The following is a 23249-nucleotide window of genomic DNA, read 5'->3' as shown; positions in this document are numbered from 1 at the left end:
TCCCTTGCATGGCTCCACTTCCAGGAGTATATTTTATCTATTCTTATGTTACTTGTTACAATTACCACCTTTTCTCCAAAGGTTCAAGGTGGATCTCCATTCATTATATTCATCCACAATCTTGTGAGATAGGTGGGGTAAGAGAGGTGACAGGGCTGATGGTTCTGCCATTTTTGTGACCAGGTGTCAGAGTTTGTTGCATAAATTCAAATCCAGAAAGCACACACAGATAACTGATTCAGCTGGAGTCATCAACTTTTTTATAAACAATAAATGAATAAATGTACAATACCAACAGGTGGTTTTTCCAAGTAAACACAAACCAGGAGAGCTAAAGGCAAACACAAGCAGTTAGTTTCATATCAGCAGACAAGCCCATACAGACTGCTAGTTCACTTCTCAGAGCAGCAGACTGCTTAAGTTTTTGTTTCAATTCTCCGCACAGACTCGGATCTGTTTAAGCTCCCATTGGCTGACTTAGTTGCTATGCCTATTCATTGGCTGTCTTTGTTCCCATGTCTATCCCAGTCATGAATATTTTAACACCGGGTTCTTAGGATCCATCGGAATCAGTTGCATGCCCTGAATGTCTTATTTTTGATAGCTGAAAAATCCTGACATTTCAGCCAGGCCCTGCAGAAGAAGAACCGGTAGCGGAGGTTTTGAGTAGTTCGCAGAACCGGAAAATGCAACCTCTGGTTGGCCCCAGAATGTGGTGGGAATGGAGATTTTGCAGTATCCTTCCCCTGGAGTGGGGAGGGAATGGGGATTTACAGTATCCTTCCCCTGCAGTGTGGAGGGAATGGGGATTTACAGTATCCTTCCCCTGCAGTGTGGAGGGAATGGGGATTTACAGTATCCTTCCCCTGCAGTGTGGAGGGAATGGGGATTTACAGTATCCTTCCCCTGCAGTGTGGAGGGAATGGAAATTTACAGTATCCTTCCCCTGCAGTGTGGAGGGAATGGGGATTTACACTATCCTTCCCCTGGAGTGGGGAGGGAATGGGGATTTACAGTATCCTTCCCCTGAAGTGCGGTGGGAATGGAGATTTACAGTATCCTTCCCCTGCCACACCACCCCAAGTCACACCATGCCTACTAAGCCATGCCCACAGAACCGGTAGTAAAAAAAATTGAATTTCCCCACTGGTCCTACCCCCTTTTTTAATGGAGGCCCCTGCAGCCTTGGTGAGCGGGTTGTGTTATCTGTGAGCTTTTGCAGATAAGTGCATTGGCTATAATGACTTGCCTCCAACTGCTGGGAAGTTCATGGAGAGCAAACTGATCCATATGGTGAAATGAGGAGGAGGAGGAGCAGGCATGGTTGAACAATTTCAATGCTCCTTGATCTGTCACATGTGCAGCTTGTTCTCCTGGAGAGTCATATTTACAACAGAGACTAGGCTTGATGGTTATGGTGGTAGGAGGCCAGCATTAGATCTCAATCTTTTTAAGCGACTCTATGGCTCTTCTGCTACCCAAAATTGTATTTCTTTCGCTTCCAGCTTGAGAGACAGACAGGCCATTGTCAATCTGCCCTCCGGGCTCACAGTTGTGGGTCTCTCATGCTTAAGTATGCATACTTAATTAATATATTCTCTTTGGAGTGCTTTCAATCTCCAGTGCAGAATTTCATACTGCATAAAATTCCCTTTAAAGCCTCAAGTTTGAACCTTGCCACTCATTAGTGGCATCTGTCAATTTTTCCCATGGATAATACTTTTCATTATGTATACTCTGTATAACCTTTATATCAATTAACACCGTGCACTCAGAAAAGCTGAATCCTATGACCTGTGTAACTGATGCAAAGGACAGTCTTAGTGGAATATATATTAGTTTCTTCTGGTGGTTTGGATAATAGAATAGTTCCTGCACACAGTTGTGCAGGAATTCTACTTCCTAAGTAAAGGATACTCTACTTAGATTTTTTTTTAAACTTGGCTTTAGAAACGTGGCTTTGGAAAGTACATGAAGGGTTGACTATTCAATTCTCTCTTCATCACCAGAAAGTTGGAAGTTGAAGTTCAGCAATACTTGGAGGGCCTCAGTGTCTCCATCCCTTTGTAAGGAGATAACACACTCCTTACAAATAGCAGCGGCACCTGCAAATACCACACTGTATTTTCTCTTTCTAACAAAATGGTCCCTTCTGTGTCCTACCAGAGATCCCCTTTCTCAGTGTTCTCCACTCGCACATGCACATGTACACACATGCACATCCCAATGTATTGCCTGCTTTCTGATTTGCTCATTACATTCTATGACTACTGGTCATGTTCTTTCTTAATGTTGGAGTGTTTGTGTGTGTGTGTGGTGCCTTCAAGTCAAGTGTTGGGTCCTAGCAGCTGCCTGGACAAGTCCTTGCAGGGAAAATATGCCTCCTTTTTAAAGGCATTTGAAACTCCTGTGAAGGTTGAGTGACTCATACATGCTGATTTCTCTCGTGATCCTGTTATGAACTGATAACTCTCTCTGCTTCTCTCTCTCTCTCTCTATCTATCTATCTATCTCTATCTCTGTCTGTCTCTCTGTCTCTCTTTCTGTCTCTGTCGGTCTGTCTCTCTGTCTCGCTCTCCCTCTGTCTCTCTGTCTCTATCTCTACCTCTCTCTGTGTCTTTCTCTCTGTCTATCTCTCTGTCTATATCTGTTGCTCTCTCTCTCTGTCTCTGTCTGTCTGTCTGTCTCTCTCTCTCTATCTGTCTGTGTCTGTCTCTATCTGTCTCTCTCTCTGTCTGTCTCTGTCTGTCTATCTCCATCTCTCTCTGTGTCTATCTCTGTCTCACTGTCTGTCTGTCTCTGTCTCTCTCTCTGTCTCTCTCTCTGAATCTCTCTCTGTGTCTATCTCTGTCTCTATCTCTCTCTCTCTCTCTCTGTGTGTCTCTGTCTGTCTGTCTCTCTATCTGTGTGTCTCTCTCTGTCTGTCTCTCTCTGTCTCTCTCTCTGTGTCTGTCTGTCTCTCTCCCCCTCTGTCCCTCTCTCTCTCTGTCTATCTCTGTCTGTCTCTCTCTCCCTCTGTTTGTCTGTCTCTCTGTCTGTCCATCACTGTCTATCTCTGTCTCTGTCTATCTTTCTCTCTCTCTGTCTCTCTTTGTGTGTCTATGTCTCTCTCTCTCTGTCTCTTTTTCTGTCTGTCTCTGTCTCTCTCTCTCTGTGTCTCTGCCTCTGTCTGTCTGTCTCTGTTTCTCTCTCCCTCTGTCTCTCTCTGTTGCTCTCTGTCTGTCTATCTGTCTCTGTCTCTGTCTGTCTCTCTCCCTCTCTGTCTCTATCTCTGTCTCTCTCTATCTCTCTCTGCGTCTCTGCCTCTCTCGGCCTGTCTTTGTTTCTCTCTCCCTCTGTCTCTCTCTGTTGCTCTCTCTCTCTCTCTCTCTCTCTATCTATCTCTATCTGTCGCTGTCTCTCTCTGTGAGTCTCTGTCTGTCTCTCTCTCCCTCTGTCTCTCTCTGTCTGTCTCTGTTTCTCTCTCCCTCTGTCTCTGTTGCTCTCTCTCTCTCTGTCTCTCTCTGTGTGTCTATCTGTCTCTCTCTGTCTGTCTGTCTCGCTTTCTGTCTCTGCCTGTCTGTCTGTCTCTGTCTGTCTGTTTCTCTCTCTCTCTCTCTCTCTCTCTCTCTCTCTCTCTCTCTCACACACACACACACACACACACACACACACACACACATGGACTGGAATACCTCCAAGGTCCCCTCCAAATCTGTTATTCTGTATTCTGTAACTATCAATCACTTGTGTTAATTCTTAGAAGGAGTAATGAAAGTTAGGATTTTCCAGATGTGAAAATCTGCACTCCCATTTCTGCAACCCCACAATTGCAGAATACAGACTTTCAAATTCTATGAACTGCGGAAGAGCAAACACATTCCCTATTCTCTCTGTCTTATTTGAATTGTCATTTATTGCAGCCCTTGACAAGAACCTGGTGGCCAGTTGCAAAGACTCGATTGGCTGGATGTTTTCCAAGTTGGACACCAACAGCGATCTTTTCCTGGACCAGGCAGAATTGGCAGCTATCAACCTGGACAAGTATGAGATCTGCATCAGGCCTTTCTTCAATTCCTGTGACACCTACAAGGATGGCCGTGTCTCCACTGCAGAGTGGTGTTTCTGCTTCTGGAGAGAGAGTGCGTCACAAGATTTATTTATGTTTTCCTGCTATGACCTTTAAGTCTTCGTTATTACAGGTGGAAGGCTAAAGATTAGAATAGCTGCTGTTCTGACTGAGGCTTCCCAAAAGCATGAAGCCGACTCCTCGTCCCGATAATCTCTTTTATTTAATTTAAAGTGAATTCCTCTCCAGCAAAGTCCCGGCCAACAGTCTTTCAAGAGATTTCACAGCTACCGACCTTTATCAGGCTTGGAGAGCTGCCAGGCCGATATCTTCCAAACGCCACTCTGTGGCAGACTATACTTGGCAAGAAGTCAGGAACAGATCTTCACCCTAATGAATTGAACTAATTGTCTCCTGAAAACTCCCCTCTCCTTTCGCTCCGTATTCCGTATGGAAGGGGCCATTCACTATCCTCCTGTGGCCTTACTCCCAAGTCGTACCTTGATCCTTAGTTGTTCCCTTCATCTGACAACTCTGCACATGCACACAGTGGGAACAGGCTCCAGCTGTTCTTTTGCACCACTGATGTCCGACTCCGAAGGCAGCTAATACCTGTCAGATGGCCCTGGCCCCCTCTCTGCCTCAGAGCACTCATTAGAGTCTTCCCCAGAATCTATGTTCCTCCCTAACCTCCTTACTGTCTGAGTCTGCCACCAGCTCCGCTGGGCCCTGGTGAGCCACAACTGCATCTTAGACAAACATAGATACTCTCATAATAAAGATGTGTTTTGATGTACTAGATTGCTTGTTAAAGAGAGGCCCATCCTAGAAATAAGGAGAAGTTTTCTGACAGTGAGAACAATTAATCGATGGGATAACTTGCCTTCTGGAGTTGTGGATGCTCCAGCACTAGGAGTTTTCATAAAATAGACTGGACAGCCATTTGACTGAGATAATATAAGGTCTCCTGCCTTGAGTGGGGGGTTGGACTAGAAGACCTCTAAGGTCCAATGTCCTATGTTCTATATATCTAGGTCCCAAAGATGCTTTTTTCAATACTTTCTGGTTGTTCTTTGAAGATGTTTCGCTTCTCATTCCAAGAAGCTTCTTCAGCTCTGAAGTGGGACAAAAGCACCTTTTGGACAAGCATGACCTGGATAACAGAGAACCTCCATAGACATTTATATCTCTAGGTGTACATAGATGGCGCCACCATAGTTACTGGATTTCAGAGATCAAAGCAAAGGCCTGGTGGACTGAGGTGTATATTACAGGGATGGATATTACAGCTTGGGCTCCATTCCAAACAAAGTAATAAAATGCCTAAAATGTACATAGTGCATTTCTTCAAGTCATAGATCTATTTGCACATATTATTACAGTCATGTTTTCCAACAAACGTGTAGAACAGGTGAATGCTCTTGTCCCTCTACTCCAGATTGGGGAAGAATTGCAGGAAAAGAACTTGCTTCCTTTATATGCCCAGGAGATCACATTGAGTTGATTTGGCACCGATGAATTTTGCTTTGACTCTTACAGAGCCTCCATGTCTGACGGAGCTGGAGAGGATTCAAATCCAGGAAGCTTCCAAAAAGAAACCTGGTGAGTCACTAAGATGAAAGCAGCAAGAAAATCATTTTGGGGACTTGTAGAAGAGCAGGGGGAAACGATCTCGCTTCTCCTGCTGAGAGATATCCCACTTCCCTGCATCATTTCACAAAAAAGCTCATCACGACCATCTATTGTGCAAGTTTTAAATAAACTCGCCTAGAGATGCACAGGAATGGAGAAGCTGGTTTTAAGAGAGCTCGAAATGGTTTGGGAAAGGCTTTGTTTCATGAGCTTATAGACCCAGCTGTATGTCCCTGTCAATTCTGTTTGGGTAACTCTTATGAAATAAGGGCCAAACCTATCAAAGCCATTTATCAGAGGCAAAGAAAAATAAGCTGGGGGCATCCATCTGTAACAGATCATGAATTCAAACTGCCTTCGGTGTTTGTCTGTCTCCAGTCTATGTGAATTCAGGCATTAGACAAAGGCAAACATACCATATTTTTCGGAGTATAAGACACACCAGAGTATAAGATACACCAAGATTTTGAAGAGGTAAATTTTTTAAAAAGGTTTGCATTCTGCAGGCCTCCCAAACCCTCTACGCGCCTCATGCAAAGAGTTTGAGAGGCCTGTGAAGTGCTCCTGGGGGCTGGGGGGGGGGCAATCAAAAATGAGCAAAAAATGGCAAAAAATGGCATTTTTTTTGCAAAAAATGAATTTTTTGCAAAAAAAACAGGTCATGAATAGGCTTTAGGAGGTTTGTAGAGTGCTCTTGGGGGCTGGGGGGACAAAAACGAGGAAAAAACGGCCCATTTTTTGCTCGTTTTTCCCCTCCCCAGCCCCCAGGAGTACTTTGCAAGCCTCCGAAACCCTCTGCACGTCCATTTTTGTGAAGGGGCGGGGTTTCAGGAAGCCAAAAATGCTATATTCAGCATATAAGATGCACCCAGATTTTACCCTCTTTTTTGGGGGGGGGAAGGTGCATATATATTCTGAAAAATATGGTACCTACATGTGCTTGATTTCAAGAGGACAGAAAATACTTTGACAAAGACCTGTTTCCTGTAATGTGTGTACTTCACCTAAAATGATCACTGCTGCTGTTTTCTTTTAATGTTTGCAAATTTTATAGCTGCAGTTATACCAGTAAAAAAATCTCTGCCAATTGAAGTTGTGATTGTTACATCCTACTAAGTAAAACATATATCTTACCCCTTGCCCATGATCTCATCGTTTCTTGTGAAGGGATGACCAGTGCTTAATTTATTTACTGTATTCTTACCCCTCCATATTCCCTAATGGTTTGAGAACCATTATGGAAGTACAACATGGAGTTCCTGGAATTTTAAAGATGTTGAAAAGCTACATGGACCCATATTTTCTGGGACGAGAGAACGCTCCAGTGCTGAAACATCCAGCTCTCTCACATTCATCAGAAGAACCTGGCAGATGTAATGGATCCCCCAGGCCTGATCCATTGTGTGGGTGTATGACTGATGGAGGAACTCCATATAAATAAGCCATCGGAGTGAGGAAAAAGACTTAGTAATTTGGAATGGCTTTACTCCTGCTAATGTAATGCCTCATTTGTTTGTTGACAATTAGAACCTAAATCACATAATTATGCATTGAAGCGGTACGTCTTTTCAAAAACAGGACCTTGCTGAATATAGTCGATTTTTTAAAAAAAGAAAAACCACAGAGATGTAATCGTGGCAAATTTAGCCCTGATGGCTGAGCTCTTTTTCTTGTGAAAGTATTTCTTTACATTTCCAGAGAGGGAAGAAAAATGGAATTTAGTTCAGGGGTAGTGTGGAAACATTAGATCCCCAGGGAGAGTGTAGTTCTCCTTCCTGAAAATAAATATAATTGTTGCTGTAGCTCAAGCGACTTGCACACTCCAGAGTTTCCATCCCCACTCTCTCAGTTTTGAAAGTGACCAAGGACGGTTTGCACTTTTGTCTATCTGGAAACAGAAAGATGAGGTGGAGGATACCACACCATCAGAGGTGGGTCCCTACCACTTTGGACCGGTTCGGCTGAATAGGTAGCAACTTGGCAGCCTGGGTCGCTGGAACCGGTAGCGACCCAGGGCTGTCATGCCCCAAAACTGGTTCTCCTATGGCAGTGCCATCTTGTTTTTCAATTCTGCACATGCTCAGAACAATTTTCATCGCAAAGTTTTTGCGCGCACTGAATCGGCAGCAACCCACCTCTGCATACAATAATCCAACATAAGATGTCCCTCAGAGAGTGCAAAACAATCATTCCTATAGGTGACCAGACCCAGCTATTTTAAGTCCTAAGACCAGTGGTGGGATTCAGTCGATTCGCACTGGTTCGGCAGAACCGATACTTAATTTTTTGTTGAGTTTGGTGAACAGGCTCCAAAATGGGCAGACTACCATGCATTCATGTGCTTCCAATCCCTTGCTTGCTGCAATATGGCTTTGCAAAAAGCAAGGGGGTTGGAGGCACGTGAATGCATGCTAGTCTAGCCATTTCGGAGCTGATTCACTGAACTAAAAAAATATATTAAATATCAGTTCTGCTGAACTGGTTGTTAAATTATTTGAACCCCACCACTGCCTAAGAGTAAGAAAAATCACATTGCTAGATCCAGTCTGGGTCAGTCACTGGGTCCAGAGGTTTAGTCTTCTGAATTTTCAGACTCGTGCTAGAGCCCATCCTCAGGAAATGTCTCTCTATTGGGCTACTCTGTGTAGTATTTACATATATATATATATATATATATATATATATATATATATATATATATATATATATATATATATATATATATATACTTAAAGTCACAACCCCTGGTATGCCCAAGTATGGGAGGAAGGTCACACTTCCACTCTCTGTCATTAGGCTCGTCACAAGAGACCATCCAGACAGAAACCCAATATTTTTTTACTGTTGCCTTTTTTGTTACATTTGTTATATTTATGCTGATAAATAAATAAAGGGAGACTAGTATAGATCTATTTCAAGCTATTTAGCTCTCATCAGCTAGCCATACCCAAGTTTGGGAATCGAACCTGTGCTCCATTGCCTCCCAGGCAGGGAGTTAACCATTTGAGCTACAGAGAACGACTCCTTATCAGCCAGCCAGGGTGGGAGGTATATACTTAAAGTCACAACCCCTGGTATGCCCAAGTATGGGAGGAAGGTCACACTTCCACTCTCTGTCATTAGGCTCGTCACAAGAGACCATCCAGACAGAAACCCAATATTTTTTTACTGTTGCCTTTTTTGTTACATTTGTTATATTTATGCTGATAAATAAATAAAGGGAGACTAGTATAGATCTATTTCAAGCTATTTAGCTCTCATCAGCTAGCCATACCCAAGTTTGGGAATCGAACCTGTGCTCCATTGCCTCCCAGGCAGGGAGTTAACCATTTGAGCTACAGAGAACGACTCCTTATCAGCCAGCCAGGGTGGGAGGTATATACTTAAAGTCACAACCCCTGGTATGCCCAAGTATGGGAGGAAGGTCACACTTCCACTCTCTGTCATTAGGCTCGTCACAAGAGACCATCCAGACAGAAACCCAATATTTTTTTACTGTTGCCTTTTTTGTTACATTTGTTATATTTATGCTGATAAATAAATAAAGGGAGACTAGTATAGATCTATTTCAAGCTATTTAGCTCTCATCAGCTAGCCATACCCAAGTTTGGGAATCGAACCTGTGCTCCATTGCCTCCCAGGCAGGGAGTTAACCATTTGAGCTACAGAGAACGACTCCTTATCAGCCAGCCAGGGTGGGAGGTATATACTTAAAGTCACAACCCCTGGTATGCCCAAGTATGGGAGGAAGGTCACACTTCCACTCTCTGTCATTAGGCTCGTCACAAGAGACCATCCAGACAGAAACCCAATATTTTTTTACTGTTGCCTTTTTTGTTACATTTGTTATATTTATGCTGATAAATAAATAAAGGGAGACTAGTATAGATCTATTTCAAGCTATTTAGCTCTCATCAGCTAGCCATACCCAAGTTTGGGAATCGAACCTGTGCTCCATTGCCTCCCAGGCAGGGAGTTAACCATTTGAGCTACAGAGAACGACTCCTTATCAGCCAGCCAGGGTGGGAGGTATATACTTAAAGTCACAACCCCTGGTATGCCCAAGTATGGGAGGAAGGTCACACTTCCACTCTCTGTCATTAGGCTCGTCACAAGAGACCATCCAGACAGAAACCCAATATTTTTTTACTGTTGCCTTTTTTGTTACATTTGTTAACTCGTTCTCTCAAATGGTTAACTCCCTGCCTGGGAGGCAATGGAGCACAGGTTCGATTCCCAAACTTGGGTATGGCTAGCTGATGAGAGCTAAATAGCTTGAAATAGATCTATACTAGTCTCCCTTTATTTATTTATCAGCATAAATATAACAAATGTAACAAAAAAGGCAACAGTAAAAAAATATTGGGTTTCTGTCTGGATGGTCTCTTGTGACGAGCCTAATGACAGAGAGTGGAAGTGTGACCTTCCTCCCATACTTGGGCATACCAGGGGTTGTGACTTTAAGTATATACCTCCCACCCTGGCTGGCTGATAAGGAGTCGTTCTCTGTAGCTCAAATGGTTAACTCCCTGCCTGGGAGGCAATGGAGCACAGGTTCGATTCCCAAACTTGGGTATGGCTAGCTGATGAGAGCTAAATAGCTTGAAATAGATCTATACTAGTCTCCCTTTATTTATTTATCAGCATAAATATAACATATATATATATATATATATATATATATATATATATATATATATATATATATATATATATATATATATATATATATATATATATAGCGCGTCTGATTGGATGTGGCTTTACCAGACACCACATGAATTCAATGTCAGGGTTCCAAATAGCGTCCGAAATTAAATCAGAATCCAAACCAAAGCATTGCTCAAAGCTCCAAATTATTAAGAGAGCCATGTTGGCACCTCTGGGAAAACCCGAATCTGAAAGCTTCCCGGTTTTCCCCACCTAGTTGAAAGTTCAAGATCTTTCCCCCACACCTACAAGTCCATTACATGGTCCAATCTCCCACTGCCATGCTGGCAGTTCCACCCATCCAGTTCCGGTCAGGTGCAGAGGTGCAAAGACAAAGGATGACCTTGGCTTTCTAGAAAGAATTTTGTTATGGCTACATCGCATCTCACTCCTACAATCCCCCCTCCCATTTTCCTTTTTTGGGGTCTTTTTCAAGCTGTTTTTGGGCCGTTTTCAGGCTGTTTTTGGGGGGCATTTTAAAGGCTGTTTTCTGGCCATTTTCCGGCCATTTTTAGGCCATTTTGTGAGCCATTTTCCAGAGGTTTTTGGTCATTTTGGGGGCTGTTTTCCGGCACTCCAGCACCGCAAAGACCACCTGGCTGGTGCATTGGAAACCATAAGAGCACTGGCAACAGTGTGCGTGTCCGCAGAGTGGGCACTGCGTGCCACCTCTGGCAAGTGTGGCATAAGTTCACCATCACAGCCCTATTGCATCCTGCCATATGCCACCTCCATCATAAGAAATGATTCTAAGTGGCTTACATGTTAGGATGGAAAACAGCAAAATAAGCAGATAGACAACGGAGAGAACTGAACGCCTCAGAGAAGGTTGAGATAAATTCAGTGATACTGATAAGGCAGAAGTCCTCTGACGGATAATAGATCACACTCGCCCTATTCCGGGGGCCTGTTAGAAAAGGCAGGATCATAAAAAGCATGATTGGATCAAAGTCATCCATTTGGTGTAGTAGTTATGGGGCAGCTGAATTTTAAACTCAAGTTCGTCAATATTTAGTAAGACCTAGTAAGAGCACTCCTGGAATACTGCAACTAATTTTGGTCACTGTACTACAGAAAAGAGGCTGAGATTTTAGAAAATCTGGCCTGTGGGACTGGCCTGGAAATAGCAAAGGACCATCCCGCAGTCCCTCTGGCAGCCAAAACGAGGCACCCCCATTTTGACAAGCAGATGCTATAAGAGGCTGTCCAGGCTGAAAATAGGGTGTGTGGTGGTGCACGCCCCCCATGCTTCATTTTGGTGGGGCAGAGTGCTGCAGGAGGCATCCATCCAGTCTCGCCCCCCCCCCTCCACCGGCCTGCAGAGAACTACAATACTCATCCGTCCCTTGAAGAAATCCAGTTTGACACCCCGGTGAAATATTACAGGTTCTCCTGCTTGAGCAGGGGGCTGAACTAGAAGACCTCCAAGGTCCCTTCCAGCTCATTCATTCTACCGTGTTTCCCCGAAAATAAGACAGGGTCTTATTTTCTTTTGACCCCCAGAATAAGCACTTGGCCTTATTTTCAGGTCAGTTCAGGGTTGCTGCTGTGTTGCAATATTTTCGGGAAGGGCTTATTTTCAGGGGAGGGCTTATTTTAGCAATTGGGCTTATTATCCAGGGAGGTCTTATTCTCAGGGAAACAGGATAGGTGTGAATGCTGGATGGGTGAGTGGCTTCTTCTCGGCCCAATCTACCTCACAGGGCTATAGTTGTGAGGCGTACAGGCAGGGAGTGTTATGTCTGTGCCTGGATGTATACAAAAGCCAAGATGGAGCATAAATATTTTTAAAAATATAGTTCAGGGGTAACTTCATAAGAAAATAAGGCTGTCCCCAGAGCCCTGTTCCATATGGGAGTCGATATGCAAGCAAGGAGCTAATTTCGGAGGCACGAAGCCATCGGTGCTGCATTGCAGTTCGGCCCAATCTCCCTGACAGAGCTGTTGCTGGGGGAATAAAATGAGCAGAGACCATCACGTAGGCTACCTTGCACTCCCAGATGAAAGGCAGGATATAATTGCAATAATAGAAGCTTCTGGCTGGCAGGGATGATAAAAGGAGAGTGAGCCAGCCAGCAATTTGGCAGCCAGAGGCTTTTCCTAGTAGCTCTAATGGCAGCGGCGACCAGAACTGGAGTGGAGAAAGTGGGGGAGAGAGAGGCAGGAACAGCAGGGCACCAGAATGGGGCATTGAGGGGCTGTGGGGAAGGAGAAGGGATGAGTTTCTGGAGAGAAGCAACAAAAGTCATTTCACTCTCCAGTGCACACAGAAGGGGAAGAATGGCAGGCAGCCACTCTCCTCCATGAGGCAGTAACCCAGAGGAGAACAAAGCAAGCCAAGCTTCTCATGTCCTCACCCTGTTGAAGCGGAAAGGAAAGGACACAAGTCTTGACAACAACAACCCTTTGCTATGGGAAAGAATTGCTGTTATCCGCCAGGCTTATAAGCGCTTCCAGTCAATCCTGGGCTTGATTGTAAGCAGAATGTGTAATCAACTTACCTTTGCTACCGGTTCACAAATGTGAGTGCATGCACACGAGCCACCTCCATGCATACTTAGGACCTGAGCGTAAAAACGGGACGTGATGATGTCCGGGCACGTGGGTGGAGCCTCCGCTACTGGTTCTCCCGAAGCAGATCGAACCGGTTGAATTGCATCGTGACCCGTCAAAACCACGGTCCACAAAAGCGCGATCGACGAAAGCGCGCATTTGATGTCATCACAGCGCGACGAAGAAAATTAAAAATTGAAATAAAAATAAAATTAAAGCAAGCCGATTCACATAAAGGTAAGGATTAGGTTTAGGGTTAGGGTTAGGTTAAGGGTTAGGGTTAGGTTTAGAGCGTTATGGTTACGTTTAGCGTTAGGTTAAGGGTTAGCGTTAGGTTTAGCATTAGGTTAAGGGTTAGGTTTAGGGTTAGATTTAGGGTTAGGTTAAGGGTTAGGTTTAGGGTTAGGTTTAGGGTTAGGTTTGGGGGGGTTAGGGTAAGGTTTTCGCTTTATTTTTACATTTTTCGATCACAGCGTGATGTTTTCATCGCGCTGTGATGATGTCAAATGCACGCTTTCGTCAACCGCGATTTTGTCCTCCGCGGTTTTGTGGTGGAACCGAATTGCACCACTGACCTGTCCCCTCAAGTTAATCTGGAAATATATCTGCATAATTTATGAATGAGAACACAGAGGTCTGGAGCTGCATTTACAGAATCCTGAAAGGGAAAGTGCCCTAGGTTCTCAGTGCCTGAGTTTTTTTTAACACCCAGGAGTCTTCATTCCAAGCTGTGATGAGGATGGATACTATCGGAAGATGCAGTGTGACTCCAGCAGTGGGGAGTGCTGGTGTGTTGATCATCTCGGCACAGAGCTGACCGGAACTCGGATGCATGGGAATCCAGACTGTGGTAAGGAAAGGGGAGGGGAAGAAGAGGTGGGGCAGGATAGGCATTGAGAATATACCTTACATGTGAAGGACACCTTCATGTCAACCTCCTGGCCATTACAGGTAGACCTCAATTTACAACCATTTATTTAGTGATGATTCAAAGTTGCATGGTCACTGAAAAAAATGACTTGTGACTGTTTTTCACCCTTCCAGTAGAGGGATTCAAATAATTTAACAATTGGTTCTCTGCCCTAATGACCAGCTGGGCAGGCGTGGCTCAGTGGTCATGTGACTGTGTGGGCGTGGCCAACTCAACAACACTCACGTCAATGGCCACTTTGCCTTAGCTGTTTCAATGTAGTAAGGGTTAACCAGAGAGCCAGTTTATGTAAACCAGTTTTGGCCCATTTTTCGCAAAAATGGAATGCAAGGGCAGGGTTTCAGAAGGCCCAAAATGGCTGTATTTGGTGTATAAGACGCACCAATGTTTCCACCCTCTTTTAGCGGTGGGAAAGGTGCGTCTTATGCTCTGAAAAATGCGGTAACTAAACCATGTGAAATTCAGAAGGGTGTAAGGCAATAATGCTCCATATCCCCCTGGTTGTTTATATCGGTGCTGGAAGTTTTGAACAGGGATATTAGGCAAGATGAGAAAAAAAACAGGTATAAATAGTCCAACTCTTCAGCTTCTTGGGATCCAAACTTAAAAGAATCTTACCCTGTGATGGTTAATGACTATAATAAAGGTTGATTTTATTTGAATATCTCTGCACACCTGGCAGGGCAATTTTAAGGCCCATCAGTGTCATTATCCCACATTAATATCCGACTGTGGCAAAATGATTTTGAAAGAATAAAAGAGCTCTCCGTGGTTCAATTTTGGCAGTTCAGATAGTCCTTGACATAGATCACAATAGAGGCCCAAATTTCTGTGGCTAAGTGAAACATTTGTTAAGTGAGTCTGGCTCCATTTTACAACCTTTCTTGCCACCGTTGCTAAGTGGATTGCTGCAGTTCTTAATTTAGCAACATGATTGTTAAGTGAAACTGCATTGACTTTGTGTGCCCGAAGGTTATAAAAAGGTGACCACGTAACCCAGCACGTGGCAATTGTCATAGATGTGAGTGGATTGCCAAGCATCTGAATTTTGATCACATGACCATGGGGATCCTGCAATGGTTGTTAAGTGTGAAAAACAGTCATAAGATTTTTTTCACAGTGTCATCATAATAGCAATAGCACTTAGACTTATATAGAACTTTACAGCTCTCTCTAAGCGGTTTATTGAGTCAATCTCTTGCCCACAACAATCTGGGTCCTCATTTTACCAACCTCGGAAGGATGGAAGGCTGAGTCAACCTTGAGCCTATTGAGATTCAATCTGCTAAATTGCAGCCAGCAGAAGTAGCCTGCAGTACTCCATTCTAACCATTGCACCATCAAGCCACTAAACACACAGTTCTAAGTTGAGGATTATACCTGTATTGTAAAAAATTGCATTCTGAAACAGCTGCCAAAATCTTTGAAACTAATATTGAAGACTATAAATTATCTCTTTCCTAGAAAACCTAGAATTAGGAGAAGGGCTGTCAGTGCTCCCTGGGGTTGGTTTCCTACTTGCAGATGTTTCTGCCAGAAACCCAGCAATTCAGAATATATTCCCCATTATTGGAGAATTGGGAAATGTTCTTCTCCAACTGCATTTCCCTTGCTTTTGTTTCTTTCTCTTTTTTTGAAATATTTTTCACTGTTTTATATCATACATTTCCTCTCTATGTTGAGCAGTGTGCTCTCTAGGTGCCCAAGGTGTTAACATACAAGCATACAAACATCATAATCATCATTATGATCATTCATATATATATATATGATATACAGCATATATAAACAAATACACAGTAATATCAGTTGTACAGGGCGGGGCATAACCTTTTCCTAGGGGGTCACAGCAAGATCGACAGCAGTTTACAACTTCCGCGACACCTCATTTTAAAGCCCATAAAAAACTGAATTGAATGAGCTATTAAATGTTAAATTTGCTTTAAGAATGGCTGGAAAATTCGATTCGGAAGAACAAAGGATCATTGACAGAATAAAATGCATTGCCTTTCGAGAGGCTCGCGATGCTGGAGCGACGTTTATCAATCGAAAATGGATTGCAAACAAATTGAAACGTCATCCGGATTGGGTTACTGATAATTGGAACAAAACAGCCCAAGAATGTTTCACAAAATTTGGAGAAGGGCGTCCTCTGCAACTGTCCCAAGAAAGCAAAGCCATCATTGCAACTGGCAGTCGCAAACAACGAAAAGGAAACCGAAAAGTGGCCCAAGAAATCCTTCAAATTCGTGGAAAACGAATGACGTCTGGCCGGGAAATTCGCCAGATCTCAATCCGGCAGAGAACATTGGGGCCATAATTAAGGATGAAGTGGAAGCTCTGATGATTCAGGAGCAAGGTCAAAATCGATATTCGGTTGAAACTTTGAGAATGAATTTGGAAACTGTGTTGAAAAATCTGGAAAATCGAACAGAACTGTTTGAAGATTTGTTGTGTTCTTATCCACCTCGTTTGAATGCTGTTCGAAGGGCTAATGGTGGTCATACTGACTATTAAATCGTGTCAATAAACTCAGTTTTTGATGGGCTTTCGAATGGTGTATGAATTATTTGTGTTGTTATTACAAGTGTTGCTGTGACCCCCTAGGAAAAGGTTATGCCCCGCCCTGTATTATTGTCTTCCATTGGGACATTGATTATATAACAGTTTCTTTCTCCTATAAACCATATTTCACCTACCATATTTTTCAGAGTATAAGACACACCTTTTATCCCCCTAAAAGAGAGTGAAAATTTGGGTGCATCTTACACACTGAATAACCCACCAGCCCCCACCTTTTGGCCTCTGACTCCCAGCAATTTATCTCCCTGTAGCAAACAGAGAAAATGGGGCTTGCAGGGGCGGCAATAGCCTATGGCAATCCCTGCAGCCTGAAACAGCTGATCATTGGGAGGCCCCTGCAGAAATTGGAATTAAAAGCTAAACAGGCTGTTTGCTACAAGGAGGCAAGTTGCTGGGAGGCAGAAGAAGATAGTTTCCCCCTTCTAATCAGGCTAAACTGAAAAAGGATGTTTGCTGTTTGCTGCAAGAAGGTAAGTCAATAACTATAAATGCCTATAGAATGTTCAAATTATTAGACATATTTTTTAAAGACTGCTTTATTATTGTTCTATACAACTTAGCAAAATGAAGAAGCTTTTTAAAATAAATGCTTGATCTGAAGAGGCCCAGTGCTATTGTATCTTCTTTGGAATAGCAGAGAATAATGTATGCTTCCAGAAAGCCACATCAATTTTAACAGCATCTGTAAAAGTATAGTCTGAAATGTAACACCACAAACAGTTGCTGTTTGCTGCCAGGAGGCAAATTGCTGGGAGGCAGATTTGTTTTCCCTTGTTTTCCTCCCCAAAAGGTAGGGGCATCTTATACTTCGAAAAAATATGGTAATTCCTCTCCTCTAACTTCAATATCTGTCATTTAACCATTTATAGAATAGTTCCCATGTTATTAAATAGTCCAAATCTTCTTTTCCTTTAATTTTTAAGCTTAACCTATCCATCTCTGCACATTCCAGATTTTTTTTTGATTATAATATCGTCTGCAGGGGTTTCTGGGTTTTTCCAACATTGTGCATATGCAATCCTAGCTGCTGTTAGGATGTGTAGAACCAAATATGTGTTGGCCTTATTATAATTTCCTGGAAGCATGCCCAACAAAAATGTCTCAGGTTTCAGTTCTATTTGTTGTCCTATCATATTTTCCAGCCATGCATATATTTTCTTCCAGTATTTTTTGGCTTTAGGGCGTGTCCACCACATATGGCAGTATGAGTCTGGTGTCTGTTTCCATTTCCAACATTTATAGCAATAGCAATAGCAGTGGACTTATATACCGCTTCATAGGGCTTTCAGCCCTCTCTAAGCGGTTTACAGAGAGTCAGCATATTGCCCCCAACAATCTGGGTCCTCATTTTACCCACCTCGGAAGGATGGAAGGCTGAGTCAACCCTGAGCCGGTGAGATTTGAACCGCTGAACTGCTGATCTAGCAGTAGCCTGCAGTGCTGCATTTAACCACTGCGCCACCTTGGCTCTTATTTAACCGATTTGTTCTTGTTTCTATAGACGACATTGTTGGATTCTCAGGGGACTTTGGGAGTGGTGTCGGATGGGAAGATGAGGAAGAGAAGGAGACAGAGGAAGCCGGCGAGGAAGCTGAAGAAGAAGAAGAGGGAGAAGCAGATGATGGAGGCTATATTTGGTAGATGTCACCAAGGGGCACTGTTTGGCCAGGATGAAGGCTGTAGGGCTGGGAGGTAGCAGTCAACACTGAATGGAGAGGAACAACTGAACAAGATGATCAGGAAACACAGTTGAATGTAACTAACTATGGCAGAATGTGGGAGTGCGTGTATGTGTGAATGTATGTACACTTGCCTGGGTGGGTCCATTCTCTTTATGGTGGCTGTGGAGATCATCTCTTTCTTCCCAGCTAACCAGAGATCAAAGCTATAGCCGAGCAAAAGGGGTGGGGGGAAGTACTCTGCACTGTAGGTTCCAGAGAATCTTTTGTTAATATTACATTTTAAAAAAAATTAATGACCCATGACACATTTCAGTTCCTAACCAGGCTCAAAAGATATGAGAAAACACAACTGTCTCCTTCCATCTCTCTGGCTATGGTGCCTAGCAATATCCTGCAGTAGATGTCCTGTCCAAATGCTTGCCAAGCAATCTGCCAATCATTTGTGAGTCTTCATTGCAGTAGATCACCAGAATTTGTCTCAGAAATCAGGAACAATCCACTCTCCTGTAACTAGACATTTAGATCTAGGACCTTATTGAAGAAGGACAGCTAACGCATTGCTATTTACAAATATAGTTCCACAGCAGTCATTTCTAGATAGGTTTTCCAAAATCTTGGAACAGTTCCCCTGGACGATTGAACTTTCCATGCACCGAGTTAATGTATGATCACCTTTTCTGGACTTATGCTTCCTGGTTAGGAGAGCTTCCAAATGTGTCTGTATTTGCTTCTAATGTAGTTGATGTGCTAGCTAGTGCTGTAGAATAAAGGGCTTTTTCAGTCATCTCGACATCCCGATGGAAAGGCAAGGGGAGATTGCTGAGAACATCAGTTAAAAGAATAAAGCAATTAGTTGTGGAAAAGAAATTGGCAGATTAGATACTGCAACGGCAAGAAATGGTTTCCCATGATAAAAGGTATGGTGGAGACAGGTATCTCAGTAGCTTTGTTATTATATTGCTCTGTGCCTTGGGTACAGGAAATCTGTATCTAACTGGAATTCACTGTTCTCCTTCTACAAGTCTCTATCTAACAACATAGGAGAAGAAAGCCATTAGGCATCACCTACAGGAATAAATACAAAATTGCATTATCCATTAAAAAAAAATGAGCATGTGCTTTAGCTAATGATGAAAATGATAATGATAATTCTATTCCGTATCCTGAAATCGTTTTTCTCTCTTCTTCTTCTTCTTTCAAATCAATTAGGCATTGTTTTTCAAAAATTAGTCAGTGGGAAACATCTGGGGGGAAATGATATTGTCATTTTCTTGATTAGTGGAATGTCAGGCATTTTAATCCCGGCAAGCCCAATCATTTCTCCACTCCCCCTCATTTGGACATGCTCACCCTGTTTGTGAGCATGGATGCTTGCAAGTATTTGAACACCTGTATTGCAATCCTGTTCAAGTTGTAGCTGTGCATGCATGTCCTTGAGTGGCATGAAAAAAGGTTTGAGTGATGGAGTGCATGGGTATGTGTGAGTGCACACTGAGAAGAGGGTAGGCAGTTTGGCTTACATCAAGTACCCCAACGTTTATGTAGATACTGAGCTTCTGGCTGAACCCTTCAGGACAGTGTGCAAGCACATTAAACAAATCATGGGATTTTAAGCAGCCTCACTTCCCAGTACATTCACCCACCTCCATAACAGATTTCTTATGTAGTCCAGCTGTGATAATAAATAAGCCTTGCTGTATTGAATTCTCTTATCTTCCTCAAATTTACTCCTCCTCTTCCAGTTCTCACACACCCACACCCGTGCACACTTCACGGTCCTGTCTTCATGTGTTTCTTGATCTTTTCTCATGAAAGAAGAGTAGATCACAGCCGAACAAGGCTTGATTTGACCCCTTCCTAGCAGGAAAAGTTACTTCAGTCATTGATCTCTGGGGAGGAGGGAGGTGTCATTGATGGTTGCAATTTTTGTGTCCTCCAATGCTTTCCCACCCCTCTAAGATCTTTTTAGTCTGTATTCACGTGCTGCGTTGAACTTGTCTTCCTTGGTTTTTAGTCATGGCCTTTCCTTCCATCTCTGTAGGTGATATGAGTGTGGATGGGTCCAGGTTTGCACTTCACAGCTATATATGTTTAAGGAGTTGTACATACATTTTTTTTCACACTAAAATACACTCTGTTGTTGAGGGTAGCCTTCCTCAAATGATGCTTGGTAGAGGTACAGTAGTGGCCAAAATTGTGGAAACCTTTTGGGAAAAATGTACAGTATTTTTGAGGCTTGATGGCTAATAACACCACTTTCGTTTGGAGTAGTACCATAAAATTATATATCAATGGAAAGATAATTTAATCAAGTATGTAATGCAATAATTTTTATGAAGGATTTGCTATTAGAATAGCAGTTATAAAGAAAAGTGAAAAACAGAAAAAATGAGATATACACAAATTATCCCTATGTCAGTTAATACCTAGTTGGGTAACCTTTAGCATGAATTACGGTCTTACAACATCTTCCCATGGAATGAACCAAGTCTTTTAGTTCTGCAGTGTTATAATGTGAAACCAAGATTGAATGATTCCTTCTATTAAGTGGGTTTTATTGCTGGCTATATTTGGCTATAGCTTTTCATAGAATACATATAATTGAACAAACTTTGATGCATTACATTCTTGATTAAATTATCTGTCCATTGGCATATACTTTTATGGTACTACTCCAAAAATAAAAGTGGTGTTATTAGCCATCGAACCTCAAAAATTCACTTTTCCCAAAATTGTTTCCACAATTTTGGCCACTTCTGTAAGTAAGACAAAAGCAGCATCTTGTCTCTGTTAACTAATTAACCCAGTTAACTTCAATTAAGATCAGTTAATTTTGTTAACCTGTCTTGCCATTTAGACTTGCTTGTCAGCTTTTGAAGATTCTGTGGCTACCTACCAACAATTGTTTGTTGATTTCCCTTCAGATAATTGAAGGTTATCTGGGAACAAGGAAGCACTCAACTCTGCTGGTAACACTTCTCTCCAACCTTTAAGCCTTTCCTCACAGGTTTTGTAAATTTTCATTATCAAAAACATAATTATTCATTTACCTTGAAGAGCATAAATAACAAAGGAAGAAAAGGGGGGGGGGACTGCTTTGTGAAACATAGACAGTAGGATGCTGCTTTCATCTCTTTGAGACGAAACCCCCCTCCAGTGAGATTTCTCTGAAATTGCTTTGAAGTCTATTAACCAAAAAAAGAAGAAGAAAAAGGTTGCTTAGCTCCCATCTTAATTTTACCTTAAAAGAAACCCATTATTTGCTTTGCGTTTTCAGGCAATTCATTGCTGTGTGACTGAAGCAAAAAACAATAATATCCCTAAAGACTTCCATAAAAGAAGCTCAAAGGAGCCATGTTGGTTCACCTTGACAAGGGGATATGAATGCAGAACCATCCAGAGTTGCGATGTGATTTCCTAACATAAGTCAGATGGTTCCACCACAAAACCGCATTCAACTAAAGGGCGCTCGACGAAACCGCGTAGCTGACGTCATCACTGGGTGACAACAGCGCGGAGACAGAAGCACGCTGTAAATGTTAAACCTAAAATTAACCCCTAAACCTAAACCTAACCCCTCTAAACCTAATCCTAAACCTAACCCTAAACCTAACCCTTAACCTAACCCTAAACCTAATCCTAACCCTTAACCTAACCCTAACCCTAACCCTAACCCTTATCCTAACCCTAAACCTAACCCTAAACCTAACCCTAAACCTAACCCTTACCTTAACTTGAATCGGCTTGCTTTCAAAGCGCTATTTAAAGCGCCCTTCTTTCTCCGCGCTCGCTGTTGTCGCCCTGTTGATGACGTCAGCGACGCGGTTTAATTGGGCGCACTTTAGTCGAGCGCGGTTTTGGCGTGCCACGAAGTCAGATAAATTTAGAAAGGGTAACTAATTTGGACAGATGAAAGCATTTTTTATTAGTAACATTTGTTTCCTCATGAAGTCTTAATCCTTAACCAAGACCCACCCAGAGTCTTTTACTCTTGGACATTTTCCAGAGGGTTCAAAGAAGACAGATGGGGTCCAAAACTTTGTGACCAAAGTCCCACCTTTTCCTACATTTGTTGAATGTACAAAAGACAGACTTCGATCCCACAGTTGCAAACTCCATCTTGACACATGCACCCACCAGTGGTGGGTTCCGGATCCTGACGCAACCAGTATGCTGCGCACGAGGCCAGGTATCCTAGTCGGGCACACATGTGCATGCCACCGCCCTGCAACACCCAGCTGCTTGGCAGAGGTTGCACAGGTGTCGCACACTATGCGCATGCGCGCAATTGGCCAATCGCGTTATAAACAGCTATGGAACACGGGCGGGCAGGTGGGTCAAATGAGCCACTGTACCGGTACTACTCCCAGCTACTACCGGTACGGTCATACTGGGCCGTACCACCTGGAACCCACCACTGGCACCCATGCATTTCCAAGCAACCTTTTACCTCTGGGTGGGCATGGGTTTAAAAAAAGAGATGAATCGATTCCATCCCCCAAATCAGCCGGCCTCAGCTTTTCCCTGTATAGATACTCTGTGGTAAAGTTTGGATGTTTTTCTCCAAATAAGGCCTCAGATTTTGAAGGCAGACTTTTGAGTCAGAATTTCTGCTTCTAATGAACCATCATACAAAGAGCCTATATGAAGCGAAACTGGTTAATTAGTTTACCACACATTCTGAAACAATAGAATACTTGTTCCAACTTGTAAATAAGGAGGGAATCTTTAGTTCCCTCACTCTTAACCCCTTTTCTACAGCTCTGTGGTCCATGATGCTCTCATCCATCACTACTATTATTTTTCATAAGGATAAGCTACTGTATCTAAGCAGCTTGGCACTTCAATACCATATATCAGCTCATTTTCAAAAATAAAAATTAAGGTTTGAGGTTTTATTAACATTTATAGGCCGCCCTTTTCCCTGAGGGGACTCAGGGCGGCTTACATAAAATCAAGGGGGGGGGATATACAAACAGTAACGCAGACAAACATAGAATAAAATAATGAGCAACATTCATTCATCATTCGGGAGGGGGCAATTATCTTTGTCCCCAGGCCTGACGGGCTAGCCAGGTCTTAAGGGCTGTGTGGAAGGCCTGGACGGTGG

At 42.9% G+C, this 23249-nt stretch overlaps 1 protein-coding gene across 2 annotated transcripts in view; it reads left to right on the top strand.

Annotated features, from left to right (window-relative positions):
- Positions 1–20377, top strand: part of SPOCK2 (SPARC (osteonectin), cwcv and kazal like domains proteoglycan 2) — a 125731-nt gene extending 105354 nt beyond the window's left edge. For both annotated transcript variants that reach the window (XM_032231469.1, XM_032231468.1), the window contains 4 exons: positions 3903–4121; positions 5588–5650; positions 13656–13793; positions 17959–20377. In XM_032231469.1, coding sequence (XP_032087360.1) covers positions 3903–4121; positions 5588–5650; positions 13656–13793; positions 17959–18098 — 560 coding nt within the window. In that variant the 3' untranslated portion in view covers positions 18099–20377. The remainder of the gene's footprint in view (positions 1–3902; positions 4122–5587; positions 5651–13655; positions 13794–17958) is intronic.
- The last annotated feature ends 2872 nt before the right edge of the window (positions 20378–23249 follow it).

The sequence above is a fragment of the Thamnophis elegans genome, chromosome 15, assembly GCF_009769535.1.
Source record: "Thamnophis elegans isolate rThaEle1 chromosome 15, rThaEle1.pri, whole genome shotgun sequence".
Classification (NCBI taxonomy): domain Eukaryota; kingdom Metazoa; phylum Chordata; class Lepidosauria; order Squamata; family Colubridae; genus Thamnophis; species Thamnophis elegans.
The sequence above is the reverse complement of the archived record's forward strand: the minus strand, read 5'-3'. Positions and strand labels throughout refer to the sequence as shown.